The sequence below is a fragment of the Phallusia mammillata genome, chromosome 1 (assembly GCF_965637545.1).
Source record: "Phallusia mammillata chromosome 1, kaPhaMamm4.hap1.1, whole genome shotgun sequence".
NCBI lineage: Eukaryota > Metazoa > Chordata > Ascidiacea > Phlebobranchia > Ascidiidae > Phallusia > Phallusia mammillata.
The window spans coordinates 23719534-23739193 of record NC_137252.1 but is presented as its reverse complement, the minus strand read 5'-3'; the positions used below and the strand labels follow the sequence as shown (position 1 = coordinate 23739193).

Sequence of the window (19660 nt, the reverse complement as noted above, 5' to 3'; positions counted from 1 at the left end):
TGAACATCTTGAACAACGTATACTTAAATCCTGTCGCAACTTCACTATCTGACTGTGTGAAAGTTTGTTATATCTGCGAGCTTTGTTTCGTTACGTGCAACCCAATATGGGTCATAACTTAGATCGTGCGATCGCCAGGACAACGGACCAGTTAACGCAACTGCTTTGTGTTCCTAATATTTTGGGTTTTAACGGCTGATGGATGTTTTCAAAACATGAAAAGGTCTCCCCGAAAATTTTGCCAATAGTTAAAAAATCGACGCCTATGGCCATGGCCCCTTTGACCCCTCCCTGGCTACGCCACTGCTCGTACGTATTGATATATAGTATAACTGCGTTGAAGTAGATATTTTTACAGGATTCCTAGGTGTACTTCACAAATAACATCAATATGAATTGAACAGATTTATTTTTTGTCTCACCCCATAATAACACAGACTATGGGTGATCTAAAGTAGCGGATAAAGGGTGACTAGAGATGAAAAACAACAACAAACAGTTTGCCGACATTCATCTCTGCACATAAAAAAGACATTCAAATAATAGTGGCCAGGACAGTGCTGTTGAACATCATCATCTGTCGAACACGTAATTGAATGCTCGATACGTCATATACATGTGTGACGTCATCAAATATTTCAAGTATAACGACGTTGTCAAGCAATATAATGACATTAGGCATGCGCCATGGTTACGTCGGGGCGTTTCGACAGAGGTAGTGATGGTTTTTGCTGTTACTCAAATTCGGCAACTGTTTACCTTTTAAGACAACGGGACGATACTGCAGTTGACGCAGTGGTATCAAAGCTGATTTTTAAGGGTTTTCCGCGAAAACAGCGGTTTTGTAAAACAGCAAATCACTTCAAGGGACAGGCAAGGATGGAAAAATAAATAATCGAACAAGATTTATAAATCAACAACAAGTCAAGACGCAACTTTCAACATTATAATGAAAACAGTAGCAGGCCTGAATCAAAATATCCCGTACATTGTAAAATGTTAATAAAAGGGCGTGCTGTCGTAATGCTAAAAGTCGAGGAGGCAAAAATAACAGTTAAAATCTAATAAAACGGACCTATACTAGTTCAGCACATTTAAAATACATTAGCATTTGTTAAGAACCAAAATTGATCAGATCAGATACGTAATAACTACTAAACCGATAATTTGAAGCAGTTTTCTTTTGTTTTTCGACATAACCACCACTTTGAACTGTTGATTAATATCGGAGTACAGTGAAAAGGCAGTGATGAACTGACGTAACATGTGGACTGTACATGTAACAATACGATAAGGTTCGAATGAACACTCACAAAATATGAACCACAACAGTTGTTTCGATGCCAACCCTGCAACGGTTGAGCATACCTTTAAATTTTTGACGTTTTGTCGAAATAATCAACCCATTCATATAACTTTGAGTCGACATTAAAGTAACATCACATTTTTCCATTTCACAAGTTTAAATAACTTAATAAAAACAGAGCAGTTTACGAAATAGAAGAGAACTTTCCATAAATTTAACGATAAAGTTATGCCAAACAATTTAAAAAAAGAACAATTGTTGTAATTTTTTTCGTTTGTATAAAGACTGCAATATAATGTCATAAACGTTTGCGCAAACCAAACAGCTAAAAGATAGAAGATAGAAATTCTCGTTAAAATTCCTACGCCCAACAATGCATTGTGAAAAATAAGGTAAATAGGAGGCTGTGGGGTTTCTTTAAAAAGAGTTACGAAAAATTATTTGTTACGTAATCATGCATTGTTCGCAGACAATCCGGCGATGACAGACATTTTCGAAGGGCGCGATTTTCGCACTCATTTGCATAGACGAGTTGGGAAAGTTGGCTTGAGCGCATCAGTCGCTTGGTGGCGCTCAAAGACTGTCGACATAAAAATAGTATACGTTATATTGTGAGATCTTAAAAACAATTGATCACAGATAAAACTTTAACGCCGTGTGGTGTGGTTCAAATTCTTACGTACACTGCAAGCAAGTGCCATAAACCGATTAAAAAAATATTTCTAAATCCACTTGTTGTATGTGGAGGAATGATCTATAGAAGTGATGTAACTAATTGGCCAACAGGCTCGGACCGCAATCTAATATCCCAATAAATTCGCTTTTGATACATTCACATAAGTTTTATTGCCAGACATTGTACAGTTTGTGGTACACCTTTAACTGTAAGTAACCAAGCATTCCTAAACAAAAAGGCATAGGCTGCAAACATAAACCATTGGTTCTCAACTCGTTTCGGGTCATGGACCACCGGCTAAGTCAGGGGTGGCCAAACTTTTTTACCAGAGGGCCAAATTTGCAACTGTCTTGCCACTGGAGGGCCGGATTAAATGAGATTTACGTAAAATTTGTCGTAACTGGTTGCCATCTTTATTAAAATTAACGCTGCAAGGGCATTTATTCTAAAAATAACAACGCACAAGCTACTGCTAGTAGCAGCCAGCGCTGTTGCACTGCTTGTTCACAGTGGTAAATATGGTGCTTGGAAAAAAACCAGGCAAGGTGTTTGGCGGGCCGGATGAAACAGGACTGGGGGCCGGATGCGGCCCGCGGGCCGTAGTTTGGCCACCACTGGGCTAAGTAAAAATTATATCCTGGATCATTTCTTTTTGGAGCAAGATTGAAGTAGACATACGAAACAACCATTTGGGCTTGAAACATAGTTCTTAAAACCGATTTTTTAGAAGTGTGATACAACTATTAACAGCTAACATTTTGATCTCTTTCAAATATATAATATGCAATCATCTCTAGTTTATCAACAAATTTAGTGGACCACCCAAAAAGTCATCACGGACCACAAATTGAGAACCACTGATCTAAACTGTGGTGGGATTCGAACGACATATCTGTTACCTAATTTAAATTGGGTCAGTACTCCCTGTTTTCTCTGGCATTTGACAACGTAATTGTTATTGCATTTTAAAAAAGGGACCTCTCACCAGACATGGGGCAATTCGTATTCGAATGCATTGGAATACAGGTTTTGCCACCTTCGTGCTGTATTCGAATGATTTTGGCTTTCGTTCGATAGTGCATGAATACAATTCGAATAGTTGATGTTATCTTTTGAACCAACAATTCATGAATACAAAAGCTTGAGTAAATTTATTCGAATACAATTCGAATTGTTGTAGGTTTTTGCCAATCTAAGAATTTGCAAATTCGAATACACGATATTTTTTACGAATACAATTCGAATTGTTGTCAGTCGTTGACAAGCTAACAATTCGTAAAATCGAATACATGACTACATTTGTACGAATACAAGTCGAATTGTCAATTACCTCCAGACTAGGGGTATTCGAGAATATTTTCCTACATATTTTTGCCAAATCGATTCGAATACAATTTAAATTGGCAGTGAATGTGACCTGATTTGACAAGTTTTTGTTAATGTTACGAAACAATGACACATAGAAGTTTAATTGTGACGTTACATAAATGGAATTGTGTTACAAAGCTTGCAACATAGACTGTTCTCAGCACATGACAGGTGTAGCGTGTTCATGAAGCAAACATCTCATGTAAATTTGGTGAAATTTATATAGCGGAGACTTAAGTCAGTCAAGCTAATGTGGCAAAAAAGCTCTTTGGTTTACATTTTTACCAATAAATTTGCAATTCATAAACCCATGTTACTTTTTGATCGAATACCTTTCAGATTTCGGAGTGCTTTTATTTCTTTCAAATAATACGAATACACGTTTGGTGTTTATTCGAATAGTATTCGAATTACACGTTGTTGTTTTTTGGTCAACTATTCATGAATACTAATACTTGACACGTTTTATTCGAATACAATTCGAATTGCCGAACTTCAAAAAGTGCGTAGAATTCATGAATACGAATACATGCCTTGGTTTATTCGAATAGTATTCGAATTACTTGTCATTGTAGTTTGGTCAACAATTCATGAATACAAATACTTAACTCGTTTTATTCGAATACCATTCGAATTGTTGTCACTCAAAAATTACCAAAGTATTCATCAATTCGAATACAGTCATGCAAGTATTCGTAAAGTATTCGAATAAAGGACGCGTGTATTCGACCCCATGTCTGCCTCTCACACGTGTATATACGAATTGCCAATTACAGTGTACATTAAAATATTCCTCATTATGTGTGTTTTTTACATCACAAGCATTTTCTGCACTACACGAAAAAGGAAAAGAAGACCAACAATTATAAACTAGAAGGGTGGCTTAGCACATATTGCCCTTGCATATACACTATAACCTATTTTAAAACATTGATATATTTCCTATGCTTATTTTATATTGGGTCCCATACCATCTACTGTATTTTATTACCTTAGTTCAGGGGTGGCCAACCGGTCAATGCCTAAGAGCCACATTTGTTATTGTGTTACCACAAAGAGCCACATTACACACATAGGCCAACATGAGCGACCTGTATTAGCCAGATTTATTCTAAATGTCGCACACAAACATAATAATGACCCAATTTGATTTGTACAGACCAAGGGCCAGTCATTTTAACAATGAATGATTTGCACTGTCTTACACACAAGCTCTGATTTTAACCATTCCCACAAACAAAAACATACAAATTAAAATATCCTTTTTTTCTCTTACTATCAGTAACGTGCGGTGAGATTCATGTCTGGTGAGATACTGAAATCTTTTTTCTCTGCCATTTTGAAGGCTAACTTGACAAAAATCGTTTACTTAAATGATTTTCCCTGCTTTGAACTTTGCCGTACTTTCATCCAACGCGCACGCCCCAAAGTAGGCGTCGAGTTTTACAAAAATGCAAAGTGGTGAAACTAAATTCATTGCGACGTCACTAATGTATTCAACAACAACAATCGCTCAACTCGAAGCCACGACCAAGAGACAGACTGCCCATAAAATAACGTTGGTCATAACCCGAAAAACAACGGATTGAAACATTATTAATTTTGGAACATGTTGTTGTAAATATTGCTGTTGCTTTGTGTCTTATTTGTATTGTACGAAACAATGAGGAATCATTCATTGTTCAACAATTGAATATGTGCCATCATAATCAAGCCATTTGCCTAATCAGGTTGCAGTTTCAAGGCAAGATTTGTGGCCAAACCGATAGTAAGCTTATTTAAAAGCAAAATGTAATAGCCACAAACTAACCAAAAAATCCGCAGTGGCCGCAAACTTCCACAACAACGCAAGAGCCGCATAAAACCAGGCAAAGAGCCGCATGCGGCTCGCGAGCCGCGGGTTGGCCACCCCTGCCTTAGTTGTTTCTGCAAGCAGAAACTCATGGGTCCCCACACATGCAAAGTTGTAGATAATGCATTTCAAGAGATAACCATGTGAACGTTTAGTGTTGTAAGGTAAAACGCAGTGATCAGCACTGGGCTTAAATAATAATACTATGCAGAGTACAAACTATATAAATTTAGCAGAGTACAAACTATATACTATATAAAGATACATGTGTGTGGTTTGCATTTTGTCGCTTTAAAAGAAATTTGTCCTGCAAGTTATGTCATTATCCTGATGAAGGCGTCTTGTATAGGACGTCGAAACGTCGATTGTTTACAATAAAACTGCTGGATGAGCAATACTTGGTCATATATAAATTTAGATTCACCCCACATATTGTTTGATGTATGTCCTATTTAACGTTCCTTTTCAAAGAAACGAAGGAGTAAGTAGTGGCATAATGAGGTAAAACAAAAAATAAATAGCAAATTTTACAAGCTATCTGGTTTTCATTCAATTCGAACATTGTGAAAAGGGTAACCTATTTTAGGAATTAGTTGGTTAAGTTGTGGTGCTACAGGGCAAAACATAACATTTGAGGACTAAGTATGTTTAATAAACTTTGCAAAATTTCATATAATTCAGACATTTTCTAAAAGTTCATTTATTTTAGGCTATATATTGCCAGTATATATAAACTACATCATATTTAACGATGTATCACATATACCATTTACTATATTTATAATGGATATATATTTGGCACCTACATTTCATTGGGTCCCTATCTTTATCCTGGCACTTTATAACATAATTGTTTCTGCAAGCATAATCTAATAGGTACCCACACATATGCACATGCGATTTGGTAACAGTAAAAATAGGGCACAATCATTGTTAGATATTTACCAATTTACTAAACACATCATTTGATCTACACGTATGATGAATGGGTCCCCAGACGCGCGTTTGTGCGGATTTATGGTAAACAAACATCCTGGTTATTTTTAGATTCTTAAGGAAAAACTTAACCAACTTTAGCCTTAACCCAACTTTAAAAGTTTTGTCCGTATTCTTTTTGCATCATTATTGTCATATAATTACAAAAAAAAAAACAGTAAATAAGAACAGGAAAAATACTTCCAATTTAATCTCATGCTTTGACCTTGATATTGTCGTTCAAGGTCAGTTCTCAAACACAATTTTCCAAAACTGAAAATGTGCTTGATAACCTAATAAAACGACATAGCATAGCTGTGCAAAAACAGCTGATTTCTAATCACCAACACGACTGTCTCGTAAAACGTCCGTCCAGACGTCAAGCTGAGCACTCCCGCTGCATTCGACCGCCTTAATCGTAAACAAGTCAATTACTACCTTGAGAGTTAAGACTTCTCTCTGACTGACAGTGTACACATATTATGGGCTGTAAAAGTAACTATTTGGCCGAATAAGGCAAATTTTTAAATACCAAACGAATAACCTATTGCAAACAATTGTTCAACATTTCAGCACATTAGGACTTGCATTTCTGGCCTAAAACTTATTATTTTGGGGTTTAAGGGGTAAAAATGGGTGAATCCAATAAACAGTTACAAAATTCTTTGGAATAGCTTACATTGCACCAACCAACAAAGCATGAAACCCTCAGATTACGTCATTGGGTCAGCACAGCCGTTTTAATTTTTTTCGTTTTGGTGGTTCGTGGGTGAACCGCTGGGTCGTTTGGGGTCAAACTTCAGGAGGATCAAATTCGGAACAATAACTAACATCTGTGCAAATTTGAATAAATTTAAAGCACTCTTTCTTGACCAAACGCATTTAACAAATCAGCGTTACACAGAAACGAATATTTTGGGGTTTAAGGGGTGAAAATGGGTAAATCCTTTTTTTAAGGTACAAAATTCTTTGAAATACCTTATATTGCACCAAACAACAAAGCATATAACTCCTAAATGAAGTACTTAAGCAAGTATTGCCGTTTTAATAATTTCACGTTTTGGGGGGCTGTGGGTGAACCGAGGGATCAAACGGGGTCAAAATTCACATGGACTATATTTAGACCAATATCTATAATGTGTGTAAATTTGAAAAAGTTTGAACCATTCTTTCTTGACCAAAACGTGGGAACAAATCCGCCTTAGGCGGAAAAAAAGAAAAAAAATATAGACAAAAACAATATGTGTCCCCTTCAGGGAAGGGGGCCCATAATTATGAACAATTCCTTCAGAAGTTTAATCTAAAGCAGTGCTCTTCAACCTTTTTGGGCTTGGTGAACCCTTAAAGTTGTTGTGACGAACTCATGCACCCTGTTTACTTAAAAAGGTTAACTGAGATAAAAGCGATATGAAAAATCATTATGCATATCATCATGTCAATCAAACCGAGCGGAGCTCGCAAAAATTGCTTGAATTGCTACCAATACTCCAAGCATATGTTCGCGAATTTGCTGTGAAACACCGGAGAAAAAGCCAAAACTCGATGTCCTAATATAACCCGACTGTAAAGCAGACACTATCAAACTTGACACGGGGATAAAACATTAAAAAAGTTTACCTTGGTTCACATCATTTGAAACCTACATCTTTTTTCTAACATCCTGACAGTCAAATACTAATGGTTCATTAAAAGTTTGTGATGCACCCTAGGGTGCACCGTGCACACCGGTTGAAGGCCACTGATCTAAAGGATAGATATATTTATTACAATACAAAACTAGAAGGGTGGCTTAGCACATATTGCCCATGCACATACACTATGATCTATTTTAAAACATAAATATATTTTCTATGCTTATTTTGTATTGAGTCCCATATTAGCCATCGTTTTTTATAACCTTGGTTGTTTCTGCAAGCAAAAACTCATGGGTCCCCACACATGCAAAGTTGTAGATAATGCATTTCAATAGATAACAATGAGTAAGTTTGGTATTGTGAAGACAAACACAGTGATTGGTACTGTGCATATTTAAATATGCTATATGGAGTACAAACTATTTAAATTAAAAAAACTCATTTTAGGGGGCTAGTAGGATAACTAATGGAGGTTCAACACACACAAACTTAAAAGTAGGAAACCACAATGACTCAATCAATAGTACTGCAAAATTTCAGTCCAATCTGCCAACGTTTAAAATTTCAACCACTAGAGGTGTTTTGAGCAACAACCGTTAATGTTTCTGACATCAAAGGGCTGTTAACAACCCCCAAACTGCAATGGCGCAATAACGATAATTGGCATACTTTACAAGCTATAAAAATTTTAGCCAATTCTGACATTGTTTACAAACTCAACCCTTTTAGGGGGCTAGCGGGGTAAATACTAGGGTTATCCGGACAAACAAAGTGGGATGCACATCTACATAACTTTATCTACCATCTGTTTCAGCCACATCCATCAAGCATTTGATGGCAAAACGAGTAGGACAAACTTCGGGGAAAAAACATTTTAGGGGGCTAGCGGGGTAAATACTGGGGTTATCAACAAAAACAAAGTGGGATGCACATCTACATAACTACATCTACCATCTGTGTAAATTTCAGCCGAATCCATCAAACATTTGATAGAAAAACGAGTTGGACAAACTTCGGGGAAAAATACCCATTTTAGGGGGCTAGCGGGGTAAATACTGGGGTTCTCAACAAAAACAAAGTGGATGCACATCTACATAACTACATCTACCATCTGTATAAGTTTCAGCCACATCCATCAAACATTTGATGAAAAAACGAGTAGGACAAACTTCGGGGGGAAAATACCCATTTTAGGGGGCTAGCGGGGTAAATACTGGGGTTATCAACAAAAACAAAGTGGGATGCACATCTACATAACAACATCTACCATCTGTGTAAATTTCAGCCAAATCCATCAAACATTTGATGGAAAAACGAGTAGGACAAACTTCGGGCAAAAAATACCCATTTTAGGGGGCTAGTGGTGTAAATACTAGGGTTATCAACAAAAGCAAAGTGGGATGCACATCTACATAACTATATCTACCATCTGTGTAAATTTCATCCAAATCCATCAAGGATTTGATGGAAAAACGAGTCGGACAAACTTTGGGGAGAAGAAAAAAAAGAAGAAAAACAACAACAACATTTTTAGTAAAATCAATATGTGTCCCCTTCAGGGAAGGGGACCCATAATTACAGTTTCTAAGTTTCTAATAGCCAGGTTTTGACACAAATCGGTCTTTATTGTGTCAAGTGACCTAAAGCAACCTCTCGTCAAACTTAAGTCAACCGGACAGTTACCTTATGACGACCGGGTTAGTCTGACGTACACATTTATGCACATACACAATATATTTAAAGTTGTACCGAAACCGAAAAGGCACGGCCTGAATAATGCAAGAAAACACACAATAGCAGTAAAATACTGCATGTAGCATCAGACTAGCTATCCATAAATCAAAGGATCAATACCTTTTGCCATGTAACTGGGAGATTGAACCTTTATTTGGCCAGCAAAGGAAAGCAACACATCAGCAAACAGACAAAACAAAAGGTGTCAATGATCAACAGATTTTGCATCTCGGTTGTATAAATCCACATAGTGGCCGAAACTCATTTTTAATAATTTTCGCTTTTAAGCATTCTTATTCAACAAAATACAGCCAAATTTTCACTCACCACTAGGGCCGACGAGCATACATCACGTACACGTGGAATTACGTGACGCATGAAGGAGTCGTGAGGAAGCACCTCTGACACAATTCCATGATCACGTGCTTCGTTGGGCGTAAGAGTGCGGTTACCATACAAAAGTGCGTTCGCCTGCAAAATACTTCTTTGAACTGGTATTGCGCACAACATTGCTCACCAACAGTAATATATGACCTTAAGTTCGAAACAAATTGTTTTTATTGATCTAAGAAAGGTGATGCCGGTTCTGACAGCAATATTACGTCTTCAATGGTACTGCAGGACAAAGGTATTTTTTAAGTACAACTAGAAGGGTGGCTTAGCACATATTGCCCTTGCATATACACTATAACCTATTTTAAAACATAAATATATTTCCTATGCTTATTTTGTATTGGGTCCCATATTAGTCACCGTCTTTTATAACTTTAGTCGTTTCTGCAGGCAAAAACTCATGGGTCCCCACACATGCAAAGTTGAAAATAATGCAATTCAAGAGATAACCATGAGAAAGTCGGGTGTTGTAAGGTAAAACACAGTGATCGGCACTGGGCTTAAATAATAGTGCTATGTAGAATACAAACTATAAAATTAGATTCACCCCAGATATTGTTTGAAGTATGTCCTATTTAACGTTTTTGAAAAACTGACCCATTTTAGGGGGCTAGTAGGGTAACTAATTGGGTTCGACACAGAAATTAAAAAATATATAAAAACTACAATGACTCAATCAATAGTACTGCAAAATTTCAGCCCAATCCGCCAATGTTTAAAATTTCGACCACTAGAGGTGTTTTGAGCAACAACCGTTAATGTTTCTGACGTCATAGGGCTATTAACAAGCCCCTAACTGCCATGGCGCAAAAACGACCACCAAGCAACCCACCAACGAGCAACATACAACTGCTTGCCCTTGTAACACTATTGCGCCAAAGAAATCTTTCGTTTGTGGTGCCCAGTAACATACAAATACGTTTTACACTTTAGGGGCTTGTGGGGTAAATGTTAGGACTACAGGGTTGAACACAACAATCGACACCTATAAACGGCATACTTTTCAAGAAATCCAAATTTCAGCCAATTCTGACACTGTTTAAAAACTCACCCATTTTGGGGGGCTAGCGGGGTAAATACTGGGGTTATCAACAAAAACAAAGTGGGATGCACATCTACATAACTATGTCTACCATCTGTGTAAATTTCAGCCAAATCCATCAAACATTTGATGGAAAAACGAGTCGGACAAACTTTGGGTAAAAATACCCATTTTAGGGGCCTAGCGGGGTAAATACTGGGGTTATCAACAAAAACAAAGTGGGATGCACATCTACATAACTATATCTACCATCTGTGTAAATTTCAGCCAAATCCATCAAACATTTGATGGAAAAACGAGTCGGACAAACTTTGGGAAGAAAAAAAAGGAAGAAAACAAAAGAAAAAAACAAAAACAATTCGAGTAAAATCAATATGTGTCCCCTTCAGGGAAGGGGACCCATAATAACGAGCTTCTTCACAAATAAATGTGCGATTGATATCAGGGTTGTAGAACCTGAGATTATTGTATCCACAACAATCGTATTGAAGTAGTGACAAACGACGTTACAACGAACATGTTAAGACCTTACTATCAGTTAGAATTTATATCCGATACCACTGATGTCAGAGTGATGAAGTTTCAAAAACAAAAACCCAGACCAAGCCTACCACTTAATATCAACATAGAAGCTTTAACATATTTAACTTTAAATGCTTATAATCTGTTAACATACTCGGAAATACAGGGATTTCAAAATATTTTTTATGCCACACCAGATATTTAAATAGCCCAAAATGTTACGATAGCAGAGTTATAAGTCGGGTCGGGTTCGGCCGGTCTTTCTGGGTCGGGTTTGGCATGGATTTGGGTTTGAGTTGAAATAAGCTCGGCATTTTCCGGGCCTAATACACTCTGCATCATTTGTGCTGCAATAGCATTAACTATAAGACTTAATACGGATTTTGGGTTCGGGCTGGGTTTCAGCCTTGCATTGTCGGGCTAGGGCCAAATTTTAAGGCCCTATTTCACTCTACATTATATGAGTTTTGTAAAAAAAGGGTTCAGGTCTGCACTGTCGGGTCCGGGCCCCTTTTTTGTACAGTTCTGTATAGTATGTTAGCTAGACATACCATTGGAGGTTTGAGCAGGGCAGGCAGTAAGTGTGTCGAGCAACAATCTGGTGAAATCCCTTGCTGAGTATACGGAAAGTGAAAGGTTGTCTTAACTTCATCGGCGAGAACAATGTCACATAAACATAACATGGAAGCGGCCAGCCCGATTGCTGGACCTTGTACCGCCACTATGATCGGTTTCGTGAAGTGGATGAGGAGATCTACAAATTTTCTGTGCAAAAACGTTCAGTCATAATTATGGTATGCATCCATTTAAATCAGATTAATATCGTAACTTCGCAGTCAAAAGTAGTATATTTCACATTTCGCTGACAAAACTAGCTCAAAACACTTCAGTAAATTTGAAATTCGAATATAATTCTAAGCACTAACACATAATAAACTGGAGCTTTCAGTACACTTCAATCAGTCTGTTTTTTGTTATGCAATGTAATAAATAAAAATCGATTTTGCTGATAAATGGAATCCTCAGTTATAAACCAGATTTTATCCGCAACTGAAATCGTCTATAAATGAGTGCGCGTTGGTCCAGGACGATTTCTACTTAAGCACTGTTTTTCTAAGCCATAACGTTAGGGATTCGATTTGGAAAGCCTAGTTTTTTTTAGTCGTCAACTTTAACCCAAATTCCAACCACAAACGGTTACTTAACTTAGTAAGTCGTCCTAAACCAGTGTTTCGTATGGGTCGCCTAAAAAGCGTTTCATTTTAGGTTGTCTGTTTTTACAAGCAAAACGTAATTTTTAAACCTTGTTTTAAAACCCTTTATATTTTCCAAAGCGGAGCAATGATTTCGGAACAACTGATGACAGCGGCATTTTGGTTTAAGATGTGACAAATTAGTTGCCAGATTACTGCGAAGTGCTGCCAATTATAATCCATGATGCATTAAACGCGCCTAATTCATCAGGTCAAATTGGTATTTGGTCAAAAGGATGAATAATCGGTTGAACCTGGTGTAGCAGTTTTCACGAAAACAACTTAGAAAGAGCTGCCCCTATAATGGGAAATTCACAATGTTTTTTGGTTACATAAAAGTTAAGTAATCGTTTTAAAAACGTATTTATAACCATTTGTCCTAGTTCAGGGGTGCCCAACAACGACCGCCAATCTGCTATAGATTTAATTAATGTCCAACTTCACAGATTTAACTCAACGACTTACCAACCAGTCTGACTGTTTATGACGTCAATATATATTTTTTGCATGTTGTCGCAAGTTTGCTCCGTATTGAATTCACACAATGTGAGTCTATAAAATGTCAGCTGTACCGCATGTGTGTCTACTTGGCCTGTAATAAACCTAGTTCTGTCAGGCCAGTTTTAAAAACCAAATACCAATTGCAAAAGATTTCTTGCTTGGCCGCCAGTGTATATATTTTAAATACATGTGTTACGCAAAGTGTCCTCTCGTCCACAGGTTGTACACGCCTGTCATAGTCTGTTCAGCCGCCGAATACATGTTGAATGCTTATTTTAGAGGAAATATTCAGATGCAACCAAAGAGGTCATCATTTACTTTACACTCACTTTTTTACTTTTTTGCCAATTAAAAACATTTTATGCGATTGAAAAAATTCTGTACAAAATGCCTTTAAACGCTTTACAGTGCATCCATAATGATTACGAAGTATGTTCATAAATATTCACATTTATGCCTCAGTTAACAGGTAGGCCAAACGAGGACAAAAGTTACTGTACACAAATTAGGTACGACCTTGGTTTGTGCGTGTGAATTTATATTGGCTGAATCTATTCTTTCTTTAAAAAAATGGAAATACGCCAGTTGGACAGTAAAAATTGGCTGTCTTTGGCATTGAATCATATAATAAGGATTATTACCGTCCTGTTAAATGCAAATTTAGGCAGTCCAAATCCCAGAGGTACAGCTATATAAGGCGCTTTTTGTCTCGCTCGCAATAGGTCAACACGAAAAATATTGATGCCAGCGTGCTTTGCCAATTAGTAATGCTGTCATAATAATTTTACAGACTCTACTCAATTAGGTTTAAAACTGAAAACCAGCAACAGAAAATATTACCTTATCAGTTCAACAGCAAGAGAAAGCTTTTCTTTGTCACAGTTGCAGGCGTGATATGTAAAATAGCGCAGGTCGAACCCGGCAGAAAACATAGGCCCGACGGATGACAGCAACACAGCTTTGCATGATCCATTCTGAGCTCGTTCAAAGGCTGTGATCAATTCGTCCAACATCTACACAAACATTCGGCATTAGAATTAAATGCGATATCGTTTGTGTACGTTTTAAATGGATTTTAAATACGTTTTGCGTAAGGCCCCGCAAAACAATGTGTCCCCATTGCCTACGAGGCAGTCTGTAGACAAAACGACCGAAGTTTATTGTTGCTACCATTTGACACGTGAATAAATGCAGAACTGCAGGTAACGCAGTTTCACATAAAAACGCATAAGTTAGTAAACCACGTCAATTCTAAAGCCCAATGTAGAAATCGCTATCCTACAAATACTGATGGTGACGTACTTATAATGTGATTAATGCCTAATGACGCGACACACGTAAAATTAACCTGTCTGAATGCACAAGCTTGATGTAAGCGGAATAAATACAAAGGTCGTGGTTGCCTTCTAATTCATTTTTTTTGCATAAACGTTCCAAAAATGGCCGAATTACCGCTGTTTACAGTGGACTGATATAACACAAGGTGGCTAGCAACGGCTCTATAACGTAATAGTAGTCCAAGTTTTTTTCATGAAATTAATTAAGATCCGCTCTTTTCAAACACGTTACCATTTAGTAACCTTTGTGATAGTTCATGTGCTATTAACACCACACATTAGTTGACACTGAACTTCCCTCCACTATAAAACATTTTTATGCACATTTGCATATTTTCCCTTGTAAGAATGCAAATATGCATTGAAGTGGCCGTTCAGAGGGCAAGTGAGGGAACAATATAATGTCAAACCATCCAATTTCCTTAGTGTGCCGGGGAACAATGTAAGGTAAATACAAAATGCTTGAGTAGATGAGCAACCACGTAACACCCAGCGAAACAGAATAACGCGGTAATAACGATTGCATCACAGACATGACCAGCACTGAACGCAAATCAATACAATGTAGGACACTGCTGACCAGCATTATGTAGCAAGTAACAACTGATTTGATTGTCCACCTGTCAGGCACCAGCACAAACACCTTGTAATAATAGGAGTAAACTGAAGTATGGTATCTCTCAAATTTCAACTTGTTAACATAGAGATAGCAATTTAAATCAATATATTAAACACTGGTTGCTCGCAAAAAGTTCGCAAACATATTGTTGAAGATAATAACTGTAAATACCACAGGCTCAAAAAACTGCATAAAAGACAAAAAGGCCTAATATTTCCAACATGTATTTCTTACTGCAGGAGTGAAGCAATTATATACTGCAGGAGATGTTTCCTGTCGAGTACTGACATCTTTAGTGACAATTTCATCATCATCAGGGTCAAGGGGGTTAAATCGACATCTCTGTTCCTTTTTTGGACATATGGTAACATGTACATAACCTGCATACAAATGGTTACATGTTGTTAATTTAAAATGCAGTATGAAGGGGAGTTTTTTCACATGCAGAATAAAGGGTATACATTTATGAAAGATTTTCTTTTTTAAAAAATGTAGTTTTTCCACAGAGTATACAACTCCATTACTGGTACAACCATGCAGACAAAATCACAACAAAATTCGTTGACTGAAAAAAATAAGATTAATATCTCAGACAGATTTTTTATATTTTTCTTTAGGAAAAGATTAATTATACCATTAAGCAACTAAACTAAAATGTTATGTATATATATGATATTTGTAACAGTCGTAAGTAGAATAAGTAGGAAAGTACACTCTAACCTTCAAAATGCTTGACACTGATTTCCTCATATTTTGGTTGGAGGGAAAACTTTGATACACTGTTATGCATTTCAATACGTGGTGAGTTTTTAAAATGATGAATCTTCTCAGTTTGTGCACAGAAATCTTAAAAAGAATTGTAACAAACGTAAAACACAGAATTGTAAACTAGTTATTTTGATTGTCAAAAGCTGTTTTTTTACTATTATAGTATTTGATTTTGACAATGCTGTATTTTATTACAACAGTGTCTTTTCAAAACATTCGTAAACTTGACAAACCAGGGTTGTTAATGGTGAAGGTTTGTTGATGGTGCAAATTTCCATGATTGTACAATGTAGAACAATCTAAAAAATATTTTACCTGGTTTTTGTGGAAACAAAATCTTTGTTGAATTTGAAGACTTCTTTTTAGCCCCAGAAATCAAAGTTTTTCCTGGTGATTGACTGAAACCACCAAGCAAAACTAAACCATTCTTATGGTTATTGGGCTTTTCCTTGGTATCACTTTGCTTACTTGAAGTAGGACCTGTCCTTATAACAATAGGCTTAAAAACAGTTTTACATGACTGCTTTTTTACAGGTATTGCACTCTGTGATTTTAACAGTTTTATCTTAAGACCATTTTCTTTTTTTCTAGCTGTGTTACTGTTGTCTTTCTCTGTACCATTGTGAGATTTCTTTTTTAAATCCTTTTTTGGTGCCTTTTTATTATGTTTCTTCTGTGGATTTTGGGATAACTTGTGATTATTATTCTGACCAGAGCTTGGCAATAAGTTGTGTGACGTTGCTGATAACATTGTAACTTTTGGGTGTGTGCCCTCATTGGTGGTCATTCCATTCAGTAAAACTTTTTTTTTCTTTTTTTTCTTGTGTTTTTTTAGCATAACTGGTACTTCATCTTGGATATTTTCACGAAGCTTTCGTTTTCGTTTTGAATGCAAAATAATATTTGATTCAGTAAATCGAAAAATGTTCATTTTTTCTGCTTCATGCTCACGGTTGTAAATAGTGGGTTGCGCTCTCACAGTGTTTTCTTTTCGTAAGCTAACAAGTCTTTGGAGATTTACTGATGCAATTTTTTCCCGTGATGGTTTGCGCTTTGGTGCAGCACTTTGCCGTGATTCAGCCTCAGGTTTTTGCAGCAAAACAACCGGCTTTTGGCCATCCTCAGTTTTGTCCATGGCGTGGTTGTTCACCACATATGAACTCACTGAACTTAATAACAGATGCTACAGTTACACACTGTGTTTGTTATAAAAGCAAATGCAGTATAAAAATACACCTGCAAAAGGAAAAATATAAATTTTAAACATACACACACATGATTTTGATTTAGTAAAGTTCTCCCTTATACAATACAGCTCGTTATAGATACCAGCATCATTCAACTCGGTTCACAAACCATTTCTACCGTTTTAAAATCTAATGCATCATTTTAAGTGCTTTTTCATATTACCTAACCTCTATATTAAGCACCAGCAAAGTTGAGATGGCACGGCGCCAATTCATATCTATTCCACTTTTGTGATTTTACTACAACAGAGAAACGAACGATATGTAAGGTCTTCTAAAACGTTGAAGTACCAATTGATAAACAAAAATTTGCTGCAAATGTCCATTTTAAGTTTAACTGTCAGGAACAACTCCATGAAGGTTCCTCCTCTTTCGGAAGGGAAGAAGCAGAAAATCCACTGAAGCGAATCGTTGCTTTTATTTTTCTTCCATGCAAATAATGACCATTATTATTTCGCCGAAATGCGAAGTACAAAAATTGTTAATGAGCGTTACACATCACTGCGTGTAGTTTCCAAAATTTTTTCTAATTTTAACAAACAAAACGCAAACGTGGTCCAGGTAAGTACTAATATCGACATTGTGAGGTATGGGAGAAAACGTCCCATACACAAACGTGTATATAGGGTATATTCAACGAACACTATAACCAGGAAGGCCGACTCATTGTTCTCGTCATGCATGAGTGACACTGGATTAAATGCATAGTGTCCAATGTTTAGAACAAAATAAAAATACATTCCGCGCCTAATATTTTTCTATAAATTGGCACAGATGTGTGTTAGAGCAAGAGGTTTCGACTCGTAAAGCCCAATTTGTGGTCTCTTTTCGTATTTGCCAACGAAATGACTTTTACCGATGTATGGTCGCAAATGTCGCTCATACTTAAACGCATGTACAGTATAGTGCATAATGTTCAGAACAAAATAAAAATACATTCCGCGCCTAATATTTTTCTATAAATTGGCACAGATGTGTGTTAGAGCAAGTAGTTTCGACTCGTAAAGCCCAATTTATGGTCTCTTTTCGTATTTGCCAACGAAATAACTTTTACCGATGTATGGTCACACTCGCAAATGCCACTCACCCTTAACGCATGTACAGTATAGGGTCCAATGTTCAGAACAAAATAAAAATACATTCCGCGCCTAATATTTTTCTATAAATTGGCACAGATGTGTGTTAGAGCAAGTAGTTTCGACTCGTAAAGTCCAATTTATGGTCTCTTTTCGTATTTGCCAACGAAATGACTTTTACCGATGGTTGCTCGCAAAAGTCGCTCACACCTAAACGCATGTACAGTATAGGGTCCAATGTTCAGAACAAAATAAAAATACATTCCGCGCCTAATATTTTTCTATAAATTGGCACAGATATTTGTTAGAGCAAGTAGTTTCGACTCGTAAAGCCCAATTTGTGGTCTCTTTTCGTATTTGCCAACGAAATGACTTTTACCGATGTATGGTCGCACTCGCAAATGTTGCTCACACTTAAACGCATGTACAGTATAGTGCATAATGTTCAGAACAAAATAAAAATACATTCCGCGCCTAATATTTTTCTATAAATTGGCACAGATGTGTGTTAGAGCAAGTAGTTTCGACTCGTAAAGCCCAATTTATGGTTTCTTTTCGTATTTGCCAACGAAATGACTTTTACCGATGTATGGTCGCAAAAGTCGCTCACACCTAAACGCATGTACAGTATAGGGTCCAATGTTCAGAACAAAATAAAAATACATTCCGCGCCTAATATTTTTCTATAAATTGGCACAGATATTTGTTAGAGCAAGTAGTTTCGACTCGTAAAGCCCAATTTGTGGTCTCTTTTCGTATTTGCCAACGAAATGACTTTTTCCGATGTATGGTCGCAAATGTCGCTCACACTTAAACGCATATACAGTATAGGGCATAATGTTCAGAACAAAATAAAAATAGCCTACATTCCGCGCCTAATATTTTTCTATAAATTGGCACAGATGTGTGTTAGAGCAAGTAGTTTCGACTCGTAAAGCCCAATTTATGGTCTCTTTTCGTATTTGCCAACGAAATGACTTTTACCGACGTATGGTCACACTCGCAAATGTCACTCACACCTAAACGCATGTACAGTATAGTGCATAAGGTTCAGAACAAAAAAAATACATTCCGCGCCTAATATTTTTCTATAAATTGGCACAGATGTGTGTTAGAGCAAGTAGTTTCGACTCGTAAAGCCCAATTTATGGTCTCTTTTCGTATTTGCCAACGAAATGACTTTTACCGATGTATGGTCGCAAAAGTCGCTCACACTTAAACGCATGCACAGTATAGGGTCCAATGTTCAGAACAAAATAAAAATACATTCCGCGCCTAATATTTTTCTATAAATTGGCACAGATATTTGTTAGAGCAAGTAGTTTCGACTCGAAAAGCCCAATTTGTGGTCTCTTTT

General features: G+C 36.9%; 1 protein-coding gene across 2 annotated transcripts; it reads right to left on the bottom strand.

Annotated features, from left to right (window-relative positions):
- Positions 1–392: 392 nt before the first annotated feature.
- LOC145209368 (uncharacterized) lies at positions 393–17236 on the bottom strand. Of its 2 annotated transcripts, XM_080079645.1 has the most exons (7): positions 16296–17236; positions 15933–16058; positions 15447–15592; positions 14097–14269; positions 12054–12267; positions 9873–10016; positions 393–1886 (listed from the first exon to the last, which is right to left on the bottom strand). In XM_080079645.1, the coding sequence occupies exons 1-7, from the start codon at positions 17113–17115 to the stop codon at positions 1734–1736; spliced, it is 1776 nt and encodes a 591-aa protein (XP_079935771.1). In that variant the 5' UTR covers positions 17116–17236; the 3' UTR covers positions 393–1733. The 2 variants fall into 2 exon arrangements, with proteins under 2 accessions (XP_079935771.1, XP_079935772.1); XM_080079646.1 differs by lacking the exon at positions 9873–10016.
- Positions 17237–19660: the final 2424 nt, after the last annotated feature.

Excerpts from the sequence above, each read along its gene's own strand:
- LOC145209368 (XM_080079645.1), bottom strand. The coding sequence starts at position 17,115 with ATGGACAAAACTGAGGATGGCCAAAAGCCGGTTGTTTTGCTGCAAAAA. Across the intron at positions 16,059-16,295 it reads TTTGTTTCCACAAAAACCAG|ATTTCTGTGCACAAACTGAG; the intron begins GTAAAATATTTT and ends ATTCTTTTTAAG. Across the intron at positions 12,268-14,096 it reads CTTGCTGTTGAACTGATAAG|AAAATTTGTAGATCTCCTCA; the intron begins GTAATATTTTCT and ends GTTTTTGCACAG.